At 46.7% G+C, this 23,966-nt stretch overlaps 2 protein-coding genes across 2 annotated transcripts in view; both read left to right on the forward strand.

Annotated features, from left to right (window-relative positions):
* The window catches only part of LOC119394777 (probable ATP-dependent RNA helicase DDX5), a 37,692-nt gene extending 17,400 nt beyond the window's left edge, over positions 1 to 20,292 (forward strand). Inside the window, exons 3-4 of the mRNA XM_037662082.1 lie at positions 19,694 to 19,940; positions 20,179 to 20,292. Coding sequence (XP_037518010.1) covers positions 19,694 to 19,940; positions 20,179 to 20,292 — 361 coding nt within the window. The remainder of the gene's footprint in view (positions 1 to 19,693; positions 19,941 to 20,178) is intronic.
* Positions 20,293 to 20,316: 24 nt separating this feature from the next.
* Positions 20,317 to 23,966, forward strand: part of LOC119393917 (protein artichoke) — an 80,949-nt gene continuing 77,299 nt past the window's right edge. The window contains exon 1 of the mRNA XM_037661109.2: positions 20,317 to 20,567. The gene's annotated coding sequence lies outside the window, so the exon portion shown is untranslated. The remainder of the gene's footprint in view (positions 20,568 to 23,966) is intronic.

Below are 23,966 nucleotides of genomic sequence, written 5' to 3' on the forward strand. Positions count from 1 at the left end.
GTGTTCTTTGTCTTGTTGGGTCGGTGCTGAGTTCTTAAATCATCTTTTTAAACCCGTAATTAAGTGTTTCTTAGTTCTTTCATCTGTTGTTCTGTAGAATTCCGAGTGAAGATGCATGTTCTAGATCGCAGATAACTTCCGAGATAGAAAACAGGATAAATTTGGAAAGAAAGACGCAAGTTTCTGGGAAAGCTTCGGCGGTGAGACCTTGAAGATCCCACAGTGAGATAAATCAGCTCTGAATCTATCTCGACGAGCTGACATCAAAAAGCAAAGTGGCGATAGATGTGAAGGGACTACTAATACCGACATTCGCAGGAAACAGCGCCATTTCGCTGTTGTTTTACGGGAGAGCTGTTGCTTGGTTTTCGCGAAGCGAAAATCCTGAAGCGGTTCTTCTTTACCTGTGTGTGGGTGCGCTGCCGTTGAATCATGGAGTACGACCAACTATCCTAAGTTTCAGTCTTGCCTTCGCGAAGCATCTCGCTTTCCTTGGGAAGGATTGAAGCAAGCGAAAGGCGTTGCAGCGCACATCGGCACTCTTGCGAAAGTGCGACGTTTCATTCTGCAGTGATTAATGTTCCAATTAATTGCCATTCTTTTTGGACAGAGCCTTCAAGTCAGATCTGCTTTTGTTATGATGAAAATAGCACGGCTCCATGTGTGCAGTTGTTGTTTAGCCTAGTTGCAAATGCCGGCGCCATGTTAGGTACAGTGCTCACTGTTTGAAACGCTACATCAAAACTATTAATATCGTCACGACTAAAAGCCGTCAGGTTGACAGAGGACAACGAAATGAGGAGCATGAGCAGCAACGACAGTTTCTTCTCTGAGGAAGACGACGTTGAAGCGCCTGCTGTTTTGATCTGTCAATACAGACCTTGTTTTTCCGTGTTGCACCGTGGTCCTGTGTCCTGTTCCTTCCGCGTTGCGACACTGGTGGAAGTGCTGGGTATCGATCCCAGTAGCTCTCGCCTGGAAAGACTGGAAAGAGCAATTGATCGAGGTAACCGCGTCATGTCGCTACGAATCTGGCCGCTAGAGGTAATGTTGGCTCTGATGTATACGTGTTCGAGTCGAAATAACGTCGACATGACCAGAACTGAAGACAGTGGAAACGAAAGTACGTGTGTTACTTAGCCCTGAATTGTCACGTTTCAATCCGTGAGCACTTTACGTTAAGCGAACCGCAGAATTTCCAGAAACATGAAAGCTGAAAAAAAAACCACTTATATTTTCATGAAACTTCGGCTCCCAGCCTGAAGTTCAGAAGAGGGATAATAAAGTTGTAACACGGGGTGTATTTTATTTAGTGCGGTCTTTAATCAAAGGGTGCATCTGTTTGCTGACGCGCTAGCGTTTTGTTTTGTTTTTGTTTTTTCTTTTATCCGATGGTCCCAAAGTGTTTTGCGATAAGGACACCTTTTTTGGTCGTTTATAAAAGTGCATAAAAAAATCCACAGATTCTAAACGCTGGCATTGCATTCCATTACAGTATCGAAGGCAATCAATGATCGCCGCTGCCGTTAGCTGAACCCAAAAGTTATTTTTGGTGTGGTGCAGTCGCCCGCCCTTTCCCTTTCTGTTTCATACTCTTGTGTCCAGATACTTCTGACGTCTTCGCTGCGAAATGTAAAGATTATTAGATGAAGGGCTGTATATCCAGCTACTTCATATCGGCTCACAATGTAATGGGTCAATCCGCGAAATCCCACCTTCCAGTGCATTGGTTCTCAGACCGCGCAGTCAACGTGCCAGTTGTGTACTTGCGCTTGTATTAAGTGTATGCAGCATGCGTACACATATCCACTCCTCTACGCAGAGGAAAGTCCCGTCTTCATGCACGCGTTACGACATAACAATCGTGACTCAATACCGAGTAATTTCCTACCACAGCTCGAACCGCACCCGCGTGGCATACAGCGGTCTCCCACTGACACACACGCGCGCACGTACACACAGTCAACACAAGCCTCACGCCGACTCGCACCCCACACACGCGCGCGTATCCTTTAGGAACTTGCCCAGCGTCCGCGCGTGCTCTTCCGCCTCGTGACCCGGCATGTACGTCGGTATTGCACGATTCTATCTATGTTTGGACGGGCGGGCGCGCGTGCCATCGCCACTTCCGTCACGAGCTGCTGGCGTGGCTGGACACAAAAACGAAACCGTCGCTGACGTAAGGATTGTTCCCGCGTGCAACTCCCCCGCCATAGCGGGAGCGCATCGCGCGGTTGGCTAAATTTGCCGCATCGCGATAAGATGCGCGAGCGGCACGAACGGTGGCAGGCGCACGACAGCGCGCCGCTGTGCGCTGAATTGGCGCGCAACCACAGATCGCTACGGGAGAGTGACTCCGTGTGGTCACGTGTCGAGCCTCTCGTCGTGTATCAGACTGTGTAGTTTTGTTTTCTGAGTAAGGGCAGCAGGGCCCTACGTCATCGCCGCAAAGGAAAGTGGTTGCGAAAGAGGGTCACCGATTGCGGTGCGCGCACTGCACGCCACGGTAGAGCTTCACTGTGCGTGCAGTGTACGAAAGATTATCATTCGTGTGTCAGTATATGTCGAATACAGCTTGGACAATTTCGACAACCCACTTAATTTGAATTTATATTTGAGCACTGCTTGCCTCGTTGACTGAAAGCGTTCGTCATGATTATATTGGAGGTTGGCTCTTAGCTAAACAGAACGAACAGATTAATACCACAGAGTCCAATACATAAAGGGTGGACTCTGCAATAATAATCTGTTCGTTCTGTTTAGCTAAGAACGAACCTCCAATATAATCACGACGAACGCTTTGACTCTGCCCTTAGACTCTGCTAATTCTTTATACGCCACATATCGTATATGTACGTAGTGCTTTTTATTATTTTCTTTTTTCTTATTCTTTTATTCGTCCTAGTTCTTCTTTTTGTGTGTTTCTTCCATACTACTATCATGTTGATGGGATAGAAGGCTCTAATGTAGCCTCCCTGCCTATGTTTTTTTGTTTTTTTTTTTATATAAATAATAATAAATGTAATAATAGATCGGTGCCGTAGCTGTGTCTCTTCAGTGAGTGACAATGTGCTATTTCGATGTCTTTTCCTTATTAATCAAACTCAGACATTCCTAACGTCTAACAACGCATGCCTTCTCACACCCCTTGTTTTTACTGTATGTATTTTTCTCGGACAGCTAGCGAAAGCGAAATGGGCGGAAGCATTCACATGAGGACAGCCTGCAAACATTCGTTCAGAAACCGACTGTTCAGGGCGCCCCTCAGGATCAATGTTTTCCAAGCACGCACACAGACAACCGCTTTAACGCACTTAGCCTCTGAAGAAACGAATTAAGATAAGGTACAGAGCCCCCACTATTGCTCTCCCGTGCTCTGAGATGCAGCAGGCTCTTTCGGCTAAAATAGTTGGTAGTTTTATGCAAGAAATCGATGGCGCTATGACAAGGGTCCCATTTAATCCCTCAGTTCCGCGATGCGAAGTCCATAACAGGCGTCCAGATTGGCCAATGTTCTTTTATTGAATTATGCGTTTCGCCTCGTATCTCGCGGCAGCTGTCATGAGTGCTCGCCCAGCTGTGTCGCTGTGTAAGACGACACTACTTGAAGTTCGTTGATCTGGACGTAAAACACTGTGCTCAATTCTTTCTTCCTTCGTGAATACGCCTCACAACACATCGTTCCACGAGCTAGCGTACAAAATATTCTTCAGCTCACAGGTGGTCACAACAAATAAGCGTTCCCGGCGACCCCAAGGTCGTCGTCTCTAGACCGCTCGCCGCCCACTAGTCACGGCCGCTGCTCATCGGGGACCCGGTCCTTGCCTCCGCAGGTCAGCACAGCCAGCTGATTCATGCGCTTGCTAAACTGGCCGAAGTCGCCGACGCCACGCCGCGTTGCTTTCTCCAATCTTCGCCGCCGTCTCGCGCAAGTGTGCCACTGTCTCTGGCCCGCTTGCTAGCGGTGGTGGTGGTCTTCTTCTCTTCTTCCCGCTGCGTTGCCTCCAGCTGTTTCCCTCTCGTTGCTTCGTTGTACTGCTGCTATTGCGAGTGAGTGTGCGAGGGAAAACGTGTGTGTTGTTTGCTGTCGCACTACACGGAGTGCGCTCGCGCAATGTCCCGTTAAAACAACGTCGGTTCGGCCCAGCGTGCGTAAACTAACAAACAAGACGCAAGAGGCTACGGTTCTTCGCTGCCTGCTGCGGCAACCTCATCAACCGGAGGCTGCGTTGTTTCACGCCTCGATGATCGCGCGCAACGTTCGTGAACGACGAGGCGATTTGGGAGACAAATTCACTCTCATTCATCACGTGTTTTCTTCGCCAACAAAGCTCTTCGTACGCCAGCTGCAGTCACGGTGGCGTTGATAACGCATCTCCTCATACTCCTCTTCACGGATAATTATTCGTTACTCTTGCCGTCGTTACTCTTCGCGTCCTTCCAATGTGATGGAACTGTTGGGCATCTGAATTGGGAAGAAAATTCAAGCAGAACCAACTAGGACTTTTGTCTGTGCATTGCGCTAGAGCATCGTTGGATTGAAATCGAGTGAAGACTGTTCTGTTGTTATAATAGTTGATAACCTACTTTGGTCTAAATTAGCCTACAACACTAGCCATCATTTTGCTCACATATGGCAACACAAGCCGACATTTACTAATAGTAGACCAAAATTGCTGATCACCTAACCATATTTAGCGAACGCTAGCTAATATTTAGCCAAACCTGGTCAACATTAGTTAGTGTTAACCGCGGCGTGTGGTATGGGGGTAAATACGCTAGGGCCTGGACGCCGGTCTCCCGCTTTTCACAAATCGCTGGGAGGAGTGGGAAAGGGGGTACGTTGAAGTATGCTCTCACGTATAAAAATATCAACACGTTCATTGCTTCGGCGATGCCTGTCAGCGACAGGTAAGGTGAAATGCGTGTCGCTTTTGTCGATATGGTCATTTGTCAGCTTGGGCTGGTTCAAAGCTTGTCTTAGTCGGCTGGTCTCAGCTTCTCTTTCATGTTCAATAAACTGATCTTGATTCTGCAGCGTGGGCGGGAACCTGTTGGCTTCATACAGTTGTTCATAACAAAACCTCGTGCTTCTTAGTACTGCCGCTTCTTCTCACTTTTGTTATCAGTGCGGTGTTAAGTGGAACGATATACAGAGCTCCAGAGAACGAACAGAAAATCTCACTGTGCAAATGGCAGCACATACGTGCACAGCCGTTCACTGTTAAGAGGAACATAGGAGCGCGTGGCGTCCACTCGGCGCCACCGCCGGCTGACGACTGCAACAAGTTTCGCACAGGCGCAGTAAGCACTATCGGTTGTGCACTTTCGTCATCCGCTACCGTCTGCTGCCACGCTCGGCATCCTCGCGAAGCAGGCTGTTCACGCGATGAAAGAACACCGCTCAATGCAATTTCGTGAAACTCGTTGCAGCCGCCGGCCGGCAGTGGCGCCGAGTGGACGCCACGCGCTCCGATGTGCCGTTTAGCAGTTGACCTCTGTGTACATCGCGCTTACATACATAATGTCATCTGCATTATTTAAAAAATGTGTACCACTTGCTTTTTTTTTATCCCCAAGTTATGAGATTGTCAGCCCATAAACCGTTGTATGGTTTTTCCCGATTCATTCGTTCCTCCTTGCACCCTCACCGAGCAGTGCGTAGCTGTAAACGAAGCTTTGAAAGGTGGGTCAGAGGTGACCCGAATCCTAAAGTGTGTGCGATGAAAAAGAATCGGTTCTTGGGACTCATAGATTTCAAGGCGACACTCGTGGCTCCACATTCAGAGGCATGCTGTTTGCGACCTTCGAGCATTCTTTAAAGCGCAGCACCTGTTTTCTTTTCTTGGCGTTTAAACTTACTGTTCCGCTCGTTTCCCAGCACACGGAATACCTCTGTGGGCAGATACATGCGGAATCGCGTAATCGAGAAAGAAAGCACGTTGCTCGCAGATGGTTGAGACCGATAGCATGGCCTCTGGCGGCTTTTCTTCTGCCGCATTTTCCCGACTAAGCGCACTTGCTCGCGCTCTTATTGCCTTGACGTTTTAGAAGCGTGCTTCGCGCAGCGCTGCTGCTGGGATATGCATTGTACGGAGTGCATTGGCCCCACGCCCTTGTACATTGTTTTATTTACCTCGCGAAAACGCGATCAGTGAGTTCCTTTAGATTTTAGAGAATGAGCTCTCTGCTGTACGCCATGTGACGCAAGGAGAGTTACATGCCGATATCGGTAATAGAACCAGGGAGGCGTGAACTGAAGTTCCATATTCTGCGAAAAGTTTGGCTGTGAAGCAAGTTCGACAAGTGGCTTCCGCTAGGATACTTACGAGAGGAATAAGACAAATCGAGATGGCCTATTACTCTTAGACCGCGTCCATGCAAAGCCGGCACTGAAAGCAGAGAAAGCATAATATAAAAATAATTATTGTTACCATTTTAGTGAAACGTAGAAATAGTAAGGAATATAGACGAAGTAGACCACTTGTCGCTGAAGGGGGATGAACTCACATCTTCCACGTTGCGCTTGCGGTGCTCTTCCATTGTGCTACCGCAGGCCATTCTCCGGTCAACCGTCTTGTATTGTATTTTTGCGCTTGTGTACATTAGCACGCTGAAAGCGCCACGTACTGGTTAACAATTTTCGTTTGCTGACCAGTTACTCTTATAGACCATAGAAGAAAACAAATCAATATGATCGGCAATGTCACTGCTATAGGCTGTCGCAAGCACATCACCGCAATGTCAGCGACGTATTTTCAGGTTACTGAGTGGTATTGCGAGTGATTAGCGATATCTATATACAAGCGTACGATGCAACGTGACAGGCCGTACGCTTCCTCCTCTATTTTTTATTATATACTCGTTCATTTTCAAGGGACAAGGGACGCATACTGATACAACGAAAACACCGGCATTAGCTACGCTTTACGTAATTGCTATCGCTATTTACCCAATAGAGAGAGAGTAAAGGTACAAACAATAGGTCTCGAGTACGAAACGCCCGCCCGAGACGACCAGCGCAAAGTGCGCTATAATGGAGCCTCGTTTCATGGCTACAGCTGAGTGGGTGTGCAAAGGTCACAAGCGAACCTCGTTCACATTATGGCACATCGTGCGCGGTTCCCATGGCGGTTTGTTTACGTTTCCTAGGCGATGCTTGTACGTGTTGCGGCACGCGTCGCAAAGCGAATGCTAAGTCGTGACTCGTCCACAGGAGATAATATTTGTGCATTTATACCACGTAGTATGCGTTTGTGTATCGCTTGAGATAAAATACCAAGAAAAAAAAGGAACTTTAACTTTCCAGGCTGTTTTGGGTCTTCACAACTGACAGGCTGACGGGCTGAGGATTCTTAAGCAACTTACGTGCCTTAGTCCAATTGGAATATAAACATTTCATTTTGTTTTATGTAGAGCGAGAAAGAGAGAAAGGTTAAAGGAAAGGTGGGGTAGTTAACTAGAAGTTATAGATATGCTGTTTGCTACCCTGCACTGAGAATTGGTATAGGGGAGACAGAAGGGTAAGAAAGAAAAGATAATGCAGAATTTTTTATAGACAGACAGCCAGAAGAACTTTATTGGCTAGTGGGTTTGGAACCCACAACCCCAGGTCCCTGGACCACCGCTTGGTCCCACGCCATGTCTGCAAGGCCATGCCTCTTTTTTCTAATGACATCCGCAGCCCAAGTCACCGCAGCAAGGGGCAATGTCGGGCCCGTAGACGAGAGCAGGACCCCACAGTCTTCCCAGCTTAAGATGGCAGGCTGTCCCTACGGGGGAGGATCAGCGCCAACAAGCTGACGACGCAGGGGAAACATACTGCTTATATATGGGAACTGACCTCAAAATAGAGCAACATTAGAACAGAAATCTGGGTATCTGACTGGCTTGGTAGGAAAATATAATTGAATTACGTTCCCGCGTTACCGGGTGTTCTTGGTTTCGCATCAATCTTTGCTGCACTATAAAACGTTCAGTTATGAGTCCGCATTCGTGTTATCTGAGTCTATGTGCCTCGTTATGTTCGTGCTATTGATTCAGTTAAAAACAGCATGAAGAGAAATCACGTGACGGCAAGAAAAATTAGTAGACAATAAGATGGTGCTCTGTTATAGACGTAACATTTCATTAGAATTGCAAGCGTCAACCTTTTAAAGCTGTTTGCTCCATGTAGAAATGACTCATGGGAGGAAAAAGTATTTAAATAAGGAAGAGCGATTTGTGTGAAGCGCTCTTGGTGTGGTCTTGAACTCTCTAAGGATAGTCCTCTCGCCGGTAAACGGACAGTATCTATAGCGTGCAAACCGTTCAGCAATTATACCAGTCTAGATTACATTAAAGTACTTAGTTTCAGTCGCTGACTAGATAACACACCAAAAGAACAACATCATACATTACAGGTGGATGTCATTACAGTGAAACCCGGCTGTTTCCGACTATATACCAATATCAGAAAATGAAATTACACTTTGCAGCGGGCCGAACGTGAACACTTCAAACTGTTCGAAAAGTGTTGAGCCAGCTATTCCAGAAATTAATCTGCCACGAGACGCCCAACACACCATAGAAAAAAGAAAACACGAGATGTGTGTCTTGCTTCCCATATAGACGCTGCGACATTATGAACCGACATGGTCATTATTCGCTCTGATCACTGAATAGACATTAGTACACATTGTTTACCCAATCATATCGTAAATAAATTATTTTAGAGCTAACACGTTTATCGGTAGTTTCGTGGTCTTGAGGTCTCAATAGACACCACTCTGCAAAAAAATCGCCATAGAGAAGAGCTCTCCTCCGCAGTCAGGCTGCATAGTTGTGACTTTATTCTGTAGACTACCGCAGTGGTCACAAGCTGCCATTCCTATGCGGCGGTAGTCTACAGAATAAAGTCACAACTATGCAGCTGCCACGAGACGCCCAACACATCATAGAAAAAAGAAAACACGAGATGTGTGTCTTGCTTCCCATATAGACGCTGCGACATTATGAACCGACATGGTCATTATTCGCTCTGATCACTGAATAGACTGTAACAATTAAGCATATTCTGTGCGACTGTCCACAGTACTGTTCGCAGAGACAGTCGCTTTGCAACGCGCTTGACAAATTGGACGACCGAACTCTTTCGGAAGAAAGAATCCTGCGCCACCGACAGGACTTTACGTCTCAGAAGAAGGCTGTGCAGGAGCTAATGCGCTTTCTGCGTTCAACCGGGCTATCAGAACGGCTGTGATAGGACGTCCTGCATGTGTGTGCATGTGTACATGTTTTGTTTTGTTTTTATTTTATCTCCCTCTCTCTCTGCCCTCTTTCCGACCCCTATATCCCCACCCCTGTGCAGGGTAGCAAACCGGTCGCTCGCACCAGGTTAACCTCCCTGCCTCTTCCTTTTCATCTATTTCTCTCTCTCTCTCTGTAGACTACCAAGTTCGCGGGTTCGATTTCCTACGGTGGCCTCACTGCAATCAGGACTGATCGCAAAACTTTTCCCCTGCTGGTCTGTCGCTCAACGATAGACTGTACGTTGTCAACACACAGCGACACCCTCACTCTGTATACGGTGCAGTTCCTTGTACTGTCAGATTGCTGCTTTGGGTTTGTAACAGCCATCAACTTTTCTCACATCAATTACACAGCTGTGCCAACGTTTCGGGTGTGCCCATACTTTTTCACTGCAGGGGCCGTCACTATACGACGTCACTCCCCATCGGACATAGATAGCGATACGCTAATTTACCTGTATATTGTACGGCTATTTATATCTCCCCTAGTAATTCTATTACTGGCGACGCCTGCGAAAGCGCAGCTGAATAAACATTTGTTTATCTATCCTCTGCTCTTAGCCCCAGTATAGTTTCTAGACCACATAGACGCCCTAAACAGCCCAGTCTCAAACATGCAGAGCCTTCCAAAAACACAGACTCGAGAACGAATATATTCTGTTCCTCGTACGGCCTTCTGTTCATTGTCTTTATTGCTTCTGACGTTGTGAGGCTCGGAAAGGGGACAATGAGCTGCGTCCTTTATCTGTTGGGCTGTCGTTAAGATCGTACTTGAAGAGACCGCACAGTGCGCAGACTGCAAATTGGAGACCGCGCATCCACTGTACGGCGTTCCTAAATGTCCTCGCAGTGAAAGCAAGAAAACAGCAACAAAGCCTGCATATGCGTCCTCGAGAAACCAAACCGCGACGTCGGTTTTCGTCTATTGTAGACGCTACCTGGCATCGACGATACGATAGCGCTTTCGCCTAATTGGCTGGGCTCCGTCGGCAGCGCACAGGCTGCCCGTATCGATTGCCAAGATCGCGGTAGTGTGCCAGCGTTGCCTTTAAGAGAGTTGCCCGATTAGTCTCGCTCCTATACCTGGTATACCTGGTGAGTTGGAACCCGAGCCTCCCATAGAACGCGACTTGAGTGCCCCATTATGCTGCGACCACAATGGACACGACGATGTCTGCCAGAAATGGATACTGGTCTTTTCCTTTGTTCTGCCTCGACGGGGAAGTAATTGCGCTCTGAAGCTTGCCTGGCATTCTTGCGTGAACGTTCTTTACAGCGCCCATCATGGCCGTTAGTCCAGCGTATATAGTAACCAATTAGAGATGAGTGAAATAAGTCCCTCAAGTGTTTTTTTTTTTCTTCCCTTGTATATGATCGGTTTACGAGGAAGTCATTGCTTATGCTACGGTTTCTCAGTGAAAACGCGAGCGAAAAGCACCAACACTGCTATTATGGAGCACGAGGAGAACTTCGCTGGAAAAGAGATCGAGTCTCGAGTTTCAAAACAGTCCTCTCAACGCAGTAGCTCCTGTGATCACTGTCATACGTCGAGTCAAACCGATGTGTCTATTTATTCAGCGTAGCACTTCCGGTGAATCTGCACTCGTCTTGTTCCCAGCGATTCCCGAAGTGGCTTATGTGCTTGCCCCAAGGTGGGTCGTTTGAAAAATTGACATCAAGGTTTTTGATCAATCTTCCAACAACTATAGGGTAATCATTAACCACCTATGCAAGGTATGTGTAGTTTAGGCGACCATAGAAACATAGTATAGTAATATCCTGTTAGCATTTGGCGACATAGGCTAGGTGGCGCACCACTGCAGAGTGCGCGAGAGGTCATCCAGTAAAGAAGAAATATCTGCAGATAGGGTGGTAGAGGACGCGTTCGTCAGCAAAAAGACAGGTTTTAGGTATAACAGAAAGTTGATGTGCGGCCCGTTACTGCGTATTAAAAAAATAAAAATAGGCCCCATGAGCCTATTCCAGTCGATGTGCATGTGAAAGTTTGAATGTGAGACTTTTTGCAGGAGATGAGACTGAGCTACTTTGGGAAATGCTTTTTTCCAATAACTAAAGCAAGCACATCAATTAGAATGTTGCGGTTTAGGTTGGAGCAACTTCATGTGGAAACAACGTTAGTTAAGTCTCGCATGAGTTATCTTTACCAAAACGGTGCTGGCAGTGGTGTAAAACGTATTCCATGACCCTAGAGCAAGTGTTAGCGAGTGAGAGAGAGAGAGAGTAAATATCTTTATTGACAAGTTATAGCTAAGGAGAGATTGATCGGTAGTTAGCTGCAAATGGGCGATCATCCTTGTTAAAAGACCGGAAAGACCTTCTCAGCTTTTCTGCCTAATGTCACAGAAGTTTGAATATGTTTGTATTCCATTTCCTAATGAGACTTCGCTTGTATTGAGTGCCCTGTGAGATATTATGGGCAAATTAAACTGCACATATATTCACTATTCTTGAGTACTTTGGCATTTATGCCGTCCATACCGCATGATGCCTTCGGTATCGCATGGAGCTTTCTAACGTATACATTGTGCACGGCATCGTTTTCCACACTCGTCTAATCAAATTTAACAGACATCGCGAACGAATAGTACCGCCTTCTCACCCTATGTTTGTCTCCTCTATCTTTTTTTTTTGCATGCTTTTTTGCCACCACTATCCGCCCCCAAGTACAGGGGAAAAATTAAATTTTCAGTCCTAATTAGCTTCTCAGCCTTTCTACTTTCTTTAGAGGCTACCTAAAAAAAAAACGACTCATTTGAAAAACCACATACGTGTCGAAACAACAAAGCAACTTTGAACATCCTTTATTGTTCCTTAGCTAGTTGTAAGATATCGACATACTTGAGTAAATCATACTTGAGGTTCAGCATGCACGCTTTCTGATCTCATGGGAGACAATTGGTGTCAGGAGCAAACACAGTAGTATGTGAATGACTTTGTGCTGAATACCAGTGTTTGGGCTTCAGCGATTTGTTCAGTGACGTTTGGTGACTTCGAAAACCGACAGCCGTGAAAGGAAACATGCTACGTGCGCAGTCTTGCTTATACTGTTTCGCTCAACGCCCGATATTCGCGGCATGCCTGAAACGAAGAACGACATAACACTGAAGAAGAATCTCGCTACTCCTTATATTTTTTTCTCTTCAGATAATTGCAGCCGCGAAGAAACGATTGCCCATCTTCTATGTAAGTGTCCCCGATTCGGTGCACCCAGAAAGGAACATTCCCATTCGTTGGACAGATTTGATAATCGCTCTTTGTCGGCTGAAAGGGTCCTGGTACACTGGCCGAGCCCGTCCTCAGCACAGAAAACGCTGAAAGCGTTGTAGAGCTTTTTTAAGAACAACCGGGCTTAGAATCAGACGTTAAACAGTGTCGTAATGTACTTTCTTTTCTATTTGCTTTTCTTTCATTTTTTTTATCGACTGTTTCTTTTCCCTTTCATTACCGCTTTCCCGAGCACAGGGTGGCCAGCCGGTCCAGGAACTGACTAACCTTCCTCCTTCCTTGCTTCCTTCCTTGAAACGTATGTAATAAGAATGAACTACGAGCGAGAAGAGAAGTCGTTTGTACCAGAAATCAGTTTCACAGACTTGCAAGTGATCTCAAAGGTAGCATACAGCGACACGTTCTCTCTGATAAATGGGAAGAAGCTCGCATATTTCACGCGCCACCAGTTCCGGACACCGCCCGTGACCGCGGCAGTGTTTTACAGGCTGTCTCCAGGCCACACCAAACCCGGAAAGAACGCGGCTTCGCGGTTCGGTCGTGTGCGTGCAAAAGGTCGTTTGTATTACGCGCCTTTCGATTTTCTCCGACGTGACAGCGCCCTCAAGAAAAGGGCGGCGCAGCCGCAATAACAAATCGCCGCAACCCTGCCATATACTCCCTCTTCTCCTCGCCCATGCCCCGTGCCACAATTTTATCATAGGTCTATATGCACTCTTTTGCGACGAGGGTTGTCTTTCAAGTATGCATATTCTAGATGTATGAATGTTTGAACGCTGTATACAGGCGGGCCTTTAATTTTAATTCGATTTAAAGGAAGTACTCGGACCCTTGTCATGTCGACACAAGCAAAAATTAGCTGTCAGGACTTTACACCTTTTCGTCGTAGACAGTAACATAATCTTTTTCCTAATATCCACCTTGCTAACTAAATATATATCTATCTATATATATATAGGTCAGATAAATGTGCAACTTGCCGTGGAGCGATTTCAATGACTCCTGTAGTCTTCGACTTTATAGCCACGTTCCAAGGGGTGGATATAATTTCACTAAGTGCTGTCGAACATTCTTGAACACCGCCAAAGCTCAGAGGTAGTGCTGAGCTGCATGTATCTTCGACTGAGGGCTTTCTCAATGATTCCTAACGCGAGGGGACAGCGAGCTGTGACGTTGATGATCAGCGATTTCGATTATGTCGGCCGCTCGGTCCAGCACTTTTGGCGTCATCGCATCTGTGCTACCACGATACTATTTTTGGAGCCTATAAATCGGCCCTCCCTCAGCCGGCTATAGGTCCGGCTTCTATTAATGACTATGTTTCAGCTGCCATTTCACATGTGCACAAGTATGACGTAGCGAGTATGTGTGCGTCTCTGTATACGAGCAAAAGAAGATTGCAGGGGGAGTATAGGGGGAGTGTTTTTGATCCTAGACTCCAGCGCGCGCCTGCGCGCACGAATCCGTGCCTTCGTGTGCGCTCGCGCGCTATTCTGTTTTGACGTCGTGATCGTCGTTTCCACTCGACCTTTCTGCCAATTACAGATTCGGTAAACACAGGTCTATCGCTTATCGCGCCTTTTCCTGGGTACTCACTGCAAACAAGTAAATAAATAAAAGATGGACAAGTTTCACCCTGAGTGAAAGGAGTTCCAGCGTCGACACGGTCAGCCGTTTTTTTCTGTTCTGGTTTTTTTACGCTTAGCGTGCACCCAGCAGGCACGTGCCGTGTGCGCTAAGCGTGAAGAGAGAACAGATGGGAATCAAAGCGGAAAAATGTGGCATCAAAACGTCCTTTACCCCGCCCCCTCTCCTCCGCTTTACCCCGCTCTCTTACCCCTTACAAAAATATATTTAGACAGTCTATAGATTGTCTAAAAGTGGGTGTACACAGTCTATAAACTGTCTAAATACATTTTTGTAAGAGACATATGATTCACTTTTCGCTTATGCGAACAAAACATACGGTACCCATGAGTGGAATTTGCCCATCGGCTTCAAAGACGTTCAGGAAGCGACGTGAAGTGGCTCACGCTTTCGTCAAGGCAAATGTCATGCCCCGATTTTTGCGACAAGTCAAAGTAGTAGTAGTAGTAGTAGTAGTAGTAGTAGTAATAGTAGTTCTTGTAGAAATAATAATAATAATAATAATAATAATAATAATAATAATAATAATAATAATAATAATAATAATAATAATAATAATAATAATAATTGTTGGGGCTTGACGTCCAGAAACGACCATAGGATTATGAGTGACGCCGTAGTGGAGGGCTCCGGAAGTTTCGGCCACTTAGGGTTCTTTTAACCTGCACCTAAACCTAGTGTGCACGGGCCTCTAGCATTTCGCCTCCATCGAAATGCGGCTTGCCGGTGCGGGCATTCGATCCCACGACCTTCGGGTCTGCAGTCGAGCACCGACTGCGGACCTGAAGCGGGCACAAGTCAAAGTAGCCATAGCGAAAAAGAAAATGAACGCATATTTAACACGCAAGCTAGAATTTACGTTTAAACTAATTTTTTAATCGTTTCAACTTTCCAGCGTGTATACGTGCTGCGTTTAATTTTGCTTTATTTTCTACCTAAATAATTAAACTTATCCGCGTCCGAGCTGTGTGAGAGAGCCTCACAACGTAACTCAGTGAGACATCGAAACTAGGGGTGTGCGAATATTCGAAAGTTTCGAATAGTCGTCGAATATTACATTCGAAATATTCGTATTCGATTCGAAAATCATGTATTCGAAAAGTTTCGAATATTCGATAACTTCGAATATTCAAAAAATTCGAATATGCGATTCGATTATCATGCATAAAATAACTTGTCTTCCACATTTCTGCTGCGTTCGTATAGCTAAAAACGTTGCCGAGAGGAGCGATAAACATCGTAAGTACACGGAGGCACGATATCTGCCTGCGACGAGCGCCCCAATGCGTATGATTTGCTGGTGCATCTCCGACGTGCATGCAGCGCTGTTGGCGATCATGTAACCGTACATTTTCAATAATATGCGGGCGTAACGTGCCGCACTACCACTCGTTCACTATGCGGGACCACTTCTGAAGAAAGACAGTGACCTATGTGACTGGTGGCGGACTGTAGGCACCTTCAGATACCCCAGTCTGGCAAAGCTTTGCCCCATGTACCTCCCTATACCAGCCACTTCTGTTCCAAGCGAGCGTGCCTTTTCAGTGGCAGGGGGGGGGGTGTCTCTGTTAGAAGGGAGCGCCTGCTGCCTGATCATGTGGAGCAACTCATATTTCTTCATGATAACATCTAGTCATTACTTTCATTGTGCCGTGATATTTGCTTGTGTTGTGATGTACATTGTGCTAGCCTGGACATTGTGTTCTGGAGATAGCAGTGTATGTTATGTTGCCAGTCAGGCTGTTAATGTTTTTTTGTTTTTTTTTTTTTCAAATAGCTACATATTAAATAAAATATTGTTACTGCGGAGGCATTTTTCCTTTGATATTCGGTATTCGATTCGATATTCGAAGGTGGATATTCGTATTCGATTCGTATTCGAAAGATTTGATATTCGCACACCCCTAATCGAAACCAAACACGAAAAGGCAAACAAGTTACCATCCGCACGCTTTGCCGAAACGACTTTATAATGCGATAGCGGCATGAATATCGTCTCGATTGCACTGTCTCCATGGTCGGCTTGCTTTGCGAACCGCATTGAAAGCCCTACAGGGATACGTATTTGTTATTAGTACCTGTTTAAGACCATCGATCGCGCAGTCTGAGCCCAGACTTGATCACATAATCCCGGCAGTGAAACACAGTTTACTGTTACACTGCCTCCAACACATCCCCAACGCGCTTAACACCTGGCAAGGTAGGCGAAGAAAACTTCGCTTTATGAGCCAATGCGCGTACATTTATATTGGTATTGGATTGATGCCGAAAATCCGTGTGAAACACCTATCGCGATGCCCCTAAGTCATGGGGCATACGATGGCGCCTGGGAATTTTGAGAGCCTCTTGCCTACTTATTGACATAAAGCGTTCTGGTCAGTCAAGAGTGTGTTCAAATGCACTCCGCTTTAGACGATGACACTGATACTTGATGAGCGGAATGGGCCACATTTAGTAGTCCACCTTAGAAGCTAAGACCGCGCAGAGAACTAAAGAAAAGATAAATACTCACTTAATAAAGAGTTCTTACACGCCATTATAATTTCATTATTGTTGTCTTTATTATCTACACTAGAGACGTTCCATAACAAACGCACTTGAAAGAAATCGCTTCTTTATGAAATCAAGAGACCCTTCAAGCATTCATATGATCGTTTTATCGCTCTTTTATGAAGCTGCAATTGGCACTCAGAGACAGACAATGGCTCGTTTGCGGACATATAAGCACGGAGACCCCGCCGCGGTCATTCCATCCGTCTTCATTGCGAACACGCGCATTTCATATTGCGTTCTTGTCTTTCTTTCTCGCCTATTATTGCGCATAATGATGTGTGCGAATGTGGCAGCCACTTATCCATTTGTTGTTGCCTCCTTTCGCTGCATGGTGATGTGCAGGTGCCGCCACATCTAGTGTCCCTGTAACTCTAGCCACAGCGTGCTATTCAGCGAAGCTAAGCGGGAACTGAAGAACTCAAGGAAAACAGACAACGATGGTAAGCGCCTGGATGCTTTCCGCTTTTCTTTATTCTTGGTTAAGTGATGACTGTTGGAAACAGCGTTAAAACGTAGCAGGGACAACGTATAGAAGCCTTTTGACGTTTGCACGTGTAAGCACACACACACACACTGGCGTAAATCACGCTAGGGGGACTACTGACCCCGGGGGGGGGGGGGGGGGGGGGGGTACTGTCAGGGGGGTACTGACCCCCCTTGGGTTCAGTCTGGCGGGAACACCCATTGCAAGTGTCCCCCCTCCTTTGAGATTTGTATTTCCAACATGATGTTTGAATTGCTTGACAGATTAGTACATTTAACTTTTTTGACGCCTGTCTACGTTTATTTCGTATTGTGTGATTGTGTTCAATACCGTTCAGCTGTGTAAAGCTGTATGGAAATCGCAACTGCCGTTCGACCGGTTTCCGAGAAGACTCAATAGTGCAATGCAATTAGGCGAGCTGGGAACCAAGGCTCAATTTTTTAAGTCTTACTTCAAAGCATGATTTTAAGTTTGATGTAATTAAAAATAAAACATACTTATATAAACAATATGGCCGCTATGGCAAAGTGTGTGCCCCACTCGTGACATTGCTGGATTTACGCCACTGCACGCACGCACGCACAAAATTATCTACATATCTAGATAAGCGTCACGCACACTTATCTGTCAACTAACCTTTAACTAAAGAAAAAACATGCGCGAAGGCAAAGAAAAATAATAAAAAAGGGCATATACTCTAATAGCACTTTTCTGTTTCTTTCATTATTATAGTATACCAAACAAACTGAAATTAAAAAGTCATATATATACCGTCAGCGCCAATTTAGCCCTAAATGACCGGAGAACGGCTGGAATGGCTGGCTGCGTGTCTGGACTCTCCAGCTTGTGTAAAAGGGATTAGATTCAGGCTTCAATGTACGAATTCAGCTTACGACAGCAAGATGCTTAGAAACAGGCTACACACAAGTTTTGAAATTCACTGAATGATCATCTGTAATCAGGAAGGGCGTTCCGACTGTTGGTTGCCTTTTTGGGGAGACGTTGAGTTGATCAACACGTGCAAGTACACTTTTTCTAAGAACCTACGAAACGATCAAGCGAAATATCCACTGGCTCCACCTGCTGGAACGCCGTGACCTATAGATTTATTGAGTGTAAATTATACGCTACATTCGTTCTCACCAGCTACATTCTGTTTGAATTTAAATGCATGCTGGCGGCACATGAATGAAACTGTTCAGATTTTTCCAGGAAAGATATTAAGAGCACAGGAACTCAATTTCACAGCGACAGAGGTCTATATAAAGTATCCGCCTGGTCTTAGACAGACGCGTTTTAAAATATACGTGCTGTATTCACATTCACTATTTGAATGGATAGAGAAAACTGTGAGGATATTGAACCATTTGGCAGGTTAACCAGTGAACTGGTCGGTTGGCTGTTCTACACAGGGTGAACACGAGCCGAAAAAAAAAAGACAAGTGTTATATTATTGACATCATGAGTTCACACCTAATGTCTCAGCTATGTAAGTTAATGTTGTCTCTGTATCAATTCATACTGTATAAGAAAGGCAAACAGACGAATGTTTCTCATTCGCTTATGCGATAATATAAAGCTAATGTGGATATGCATTACAAAAGATGCTTTTGCAAAATGAACTTATTTTGATTTTTGAATAAGCCTCTTGGGTCTCACTCTCTCTCTCTCTTCCTCCCTCTCTCCCTCTGTGTATCATGAGAGTATCTCAAAAGTAAGAGAAGTCATTGTTTGAAAGGATTAAAACTGGAGTCATGACATGCTCATCTGCTCAGAGCACAAAGCAACGTTTGGTAGATCCTGCACCACTGGCAAGTTACGCCACGAGACCTCAGTAATTGAGGTGTCGGCACATGCGCCCCAGTATTTACATCCTCTACACACCGGCGTCGACCTTAATGCCGTTCGGCAAAGAACGAAGCCGGGATAACCCTACTCCTTCGCACCGTCCTCAAATCGGAAGTTATGCGCCATTAAATGAACTCGCTTCGCGCCGCATCCCGGTTCGCGTTCATTAAACGGCGGCGTGGAGGGGAGAGAGAGACGACCAAAGACGCGGTCAAGGCGAGCTCCTCCTCTCCTGCCGCTGTCCTTTATGGAAGGAACCCTTTCCCTGTCCAGCCGACTCCTCCGATGACAAAATACACAACCTCCCCGCAAAGGTCTCCTCGCCTTCTTGCATCTCCTAGCGCGCACTCATCGAGATTCCGCAGCGAGTCGAGCGCTGGTCGGCGAAACGAGAAGGGTTCGTCGGTTCGTCTTTCCATCGGCCAGCCGCCACACGGGCCTGCACCACTCGAAGTCCCGCTGAGCTGCGAGATCTCTCTCCAGCGAGCGGCCGGTGAGCGACCTTGCCGCCTCTAAACCGGGAAACAAAAACTGGTTTTCCGTCACCCTCTCCTGCCCCTCTCCGGACACCTTTGGTAATTTTCTTTCTTGTTCTTCTTTTAGTCCTCCGTTCTTTTGGTGTAAGCCGCCGTGGTGCCGGCGGCGGCACTCCCCCAGCTTCAGCCGATCCTCCTCGCCCGAGCCGTATCCTCAGCATCACCACACCGCCGAGTTCTTCGGGCGGCGTCTGCTCCAGAACTCAAGCGGCGGCAGCCAACAGGTTACGCGTGGACGACCGCTGGCGAGCAGCGGGAGCAAGCGAGCGGGTCGGCGAGAGACGACGTGCCGGTGACTGGCTGCTCTGTTCTTCGTCCGTGCGTGCCATCGGTTCTGTGAGCCAGGAACGTTTTTGTGTGTCGGCGTGGAAAGTGACTTCAGTCGTCGCTGTGGCCTTTCTTTTTCAACTTTTTTTCACACCGCTCCGACGCACACGTTGTCCTCATCGAAGAGAGTGAGGTTTTCTTTCGGATCGGTGTGGTGACCGTGCCCCGGCCTGCCGTGCTGTGAGAATCGGCGGGCTTCGATCGGTTGGTTGTTGAACCGCTCCAGACCCCGTTGACCTCTCCGCAGCTCCAGGGGGGCGTGCGCTCGTCTTCTAGGGGAGAATACCTGCGCGGCGTTGGCAAAACGCTGCTTCCTACACGCCGATTTACTGCTGCCACCATCGAGTCATCCCGTCGCTAACGGTATCACGGATTCTCATCTCATCCCCGGGGCATGGAAAGGCACTGCTGACCGGAAACTCGTCTCAGTCATGCCTTGCTGACAGTATGTCGCAACGGAGCAGAGCTCCAGGAACAACAGTGTCAGTAGACCGCCAAGGCCAGCGGTGAGGACAGTGACGCACGAATCGTTTCGCGGACGTCTCCACCGCGGCTCGTTGGATTCCCGCGGAATCTCACGGTCGCTCCTTTCAAAGGGAGTAGTAACCTCTCGGCGTGCACCGTCTTTACAAATCGGTGAGTGCCTTTTCTTCTTGCCCTTGTTGTAGGAACACTCTGGTCGTTTCTCGCATTGCGGTACGGAGATCCAATTTCTGTTTCGTGTCTCTATTGTACGCCTTTGGAGGAAGGACTGCACGTTTTGTGGCCTCCTTACATAAGAGGCGCACGTCGGTTGGCGCGCGGGACCCCTCGTGAGTCACGTTAGCCGTCTTTCTGGAGGAACGTCCATCGTTTCCCTTTGGCGGCCCGGTTTTCTGCGCGCCGTGCCGAGGCCTGAACTGAATTCGTGAGGAGCAGATGCGCATACCACCACTGCGAACGAAAAGAAACAAGAGTTGTAAATTCAAGACGAAACAATAAAGGAAAAAAGCCACGTCGTTTCCAAATCGATGTAGTGTATACCCTTTTGTCCATCTTGCACCTCCTGGCCCAGCGCTGTGCGCCAGTGACCGTGAATCTATGGAGCACGATTGCAAGATGATTCATTGCAGGGCGTGAGTAGTGCAAGTGCACCGCGGACTTGAAATCGAATAAGAACATTGGCGATTCGCCGGACGGTTACGAAACCGCGCTAATGGGCCTTCTCGCGCGGTGCGATCAGTTTCCGCCGCCTTTTGCCGTGCCCTCTGCATCTGATAAGAATTATGATGGTCGGATCCCACCCGTCATTACTAGGCATCGATATTGCGGATATTTCTAGGCCATGCGATAAGAGACGCCGTGTTCGACTGCCGTCCGCGAAACCCTTGTCATTACGGACGACCGCCTTGAAACTTGCTGTCGTCCGTGCCATCTTATACAAAACAAAAAAATCCGTTCACAAAGAGATGGAGGATTGAAGTAGGATAGAACAAGGAATGTCATAGAAGCTAATGTCACTAAGGCCAACGTTTTGAATAGGAAGACATGCTTTGGGGAGGGCAGCATAGGCTTTTGCTCTGGAGAAGAACGTAAACTGCAGCGACATTCTTTGTCCCATGTCACGTACTGTATCACGTAATTGTGATTTTGGCAGCTTGACCAAATGACGATAACGTGTCCTCGGGCATTTTTCTTGCTGATAAAGAAATGCGAAACGATCTTTTTGAACAAGAAATGTCTTCATTTCTTTTTCTTCAATCAACAGATGTGCAGCTATGCATTCTCGCGAACCTGATTTGCGCAAGGTTTCATATGCGTATGCACGTGCAGCTTGATGTCGTTTTCGCTGGCGGTTGGCTCTTTCTCAGTAATTATGCGCATAATCCGTGTCGCCCTGTGAGAATGAATGTCATTCTTGGGAGGAGAGCTTACATCCTTGAGATCGGTCGCTACATAAAAGCAGCAGCCGGGAAAGCGGATGTCGACAGATGCCAAGTGCAGTAAGGCCTGCCCAAGTTCAATATGCGCATGCAGTCATTTCGCTGAATGGACCGCGAAGAACGTTGCTCGCACTTACCTCGCAAAAGAACATATCCCGTTGGAGGCGCCGCGATTTCCTCCATCATTTACCAACGGCATCTGCGGAATGTTGGACATGAGCCAGTAGTTTCCTCCTACGGCACCTTTCAGTTCCCAGGCAACTAGGACGGCTAATTATTTAAGCGGCGAAGCGGCCGAGGCATTTCGCATGTTCTTTTCCAGAGTGTGCAGCTTGCTGTTGCATGCATTGCGAAGACAGTGATGCAGCGTGTAGGGAAACGATCAATAATTATCTGTGAGTTCTTTCACTGGTGTTGCAATGCGACGTGCCGTAACTAAAAGCGATGGAGAAGTAGCGAGGTAAAATGTATCCTTTACGCTTCCTTACCTAAGTTACGATGTGCGATAGCAGACAAGCGGGGTGCTGAAAGAGCTGTAGACAAAAATTAAGTGGCATGAATTGTATATACACCTTCGTTTCAATCATATAATATGAAAACTAACAACAGGAAAATGAACTGCTGCTACTTACGCAGACGATGGCCTGTGGAGGCTTTCTGCTTTATCACTTCTTATTTGTTTTGTTTTCTTTAAGTCCTGCCCCTCTACGTAAAGTCAGCGTGAAAATCTTATGGAAACCGGAGTTCAACAAAGCAGACCGTGGTATTTACACAGCTTTGCAGGCTGCTGGTACTCGCATATTTCCAGCCTGTAGCAGTATTTTCAGACCAGATCTTGGTATACGATTCGACTTGCTACATTCACAAATCTCTCTGAAATTGGAAAGTTTTCTGATACCTCGAAAGTCCTCAACATTTAGACGTCGACTGTATACATACAATACGCTCAAGATGCGAAGCTTAGCGCTGAACGCCAGGTTCGTGCTTGTGTTGAGCCATACAGAAAACGAAAGCATCATAAACATAAAGAGAGAAATTTATATATTCATAAAAATCACAACGCGGAGTGCGCCGGACATGTTTGCCTGGTCTATAACGCCTCGCGCGCTACTCCGCATGAGACTGGCGGTGCATAACACTATTCACCCATGCGCAGACCGTACTGTACATAGTCGCACACAGCATACACAAGCGCAACAGGTACAAGCATACAAAGTCAGCAGCATCCATATTCTAGAGCATCTGTTTCAAGGCAACGTCCAGGAGGTTATTTAAATGCGCCGTCCTAGTTGGCTGTGCATCAATTTGCAGGAATAGGATACAGCTCCAAGAAACTGTCGCGTGTATTTAAAGCAGCTTATAAGACCACGGTTATGTGCGCCAAGCGCGCGCAGAAGCACGAACCCTGGCACAAATTTTCGATCACATTACATTAAATAATGGGGATCGCATGAATTGTACACTGTGCAAGAAGTAGTCGGTATGAGCGGCGTTTTATCTAATGGCGGTTCAGACACGTGCAATCATACCGTGAAACCTCACTCCGCATGTGAAGATTACATTCTTTTTATTTATTACCAGGAGGGAGAGACAGAGTTGAAAAGGAAAGGCAGAGAGGTCAACTTGGTACTAGTAACCGGTTTGCTATACTTTAGGAAATGTCCGTAGTGATGTTGCACGTAACATCACCAAGTTCCTGTCAACTGAGTGCAGTACGCAGCGGCACTCACGGGGGATCATACTCGTCTTTTCTTTTTAGACAATATAACGGGAACCAGTTCAGATGAGTCGCCGTGCTCCACTCCACGTGCCACATTATGTTGAAACAAAATCGATCATCGGAAGTGCATATTGGTCCCACCATTCATCGTCAACCAGGTAAATCAACTGCAAGGAAACGTGACCGCCCTTCTTTCGGCCGCATTGAACGAAATCTTCAAATGGCTCATCATCTCATGTCAGGCACTACCATGGTCACCGATAAAAGGCCAATATTGCCAAAATTATCTGCTTAACCGTTTCTGTCGATCTTTAAATCGATCAAGATGGATACATAGGGTCGCATTTTCTTACTATTATTCTCATTATTTTATTCTTATCTCGTAGCCGAACG

This window comes from Rhipicephalus sanguineus, chromosome 5 (genome assembly GCF_013339695.2).
Source record: "Rhipicephalus sanguineus isolate Rsan-2018 chromosome 5, BIME_Rsan_1.4, whole genome shotgun sequence".
NCBI lineage: Eukaryota > Metazoa > Arthropoda > Arachnida > Ixodida > Ixodidae > Rhipicephalus > Rhipicephalus sanguineus.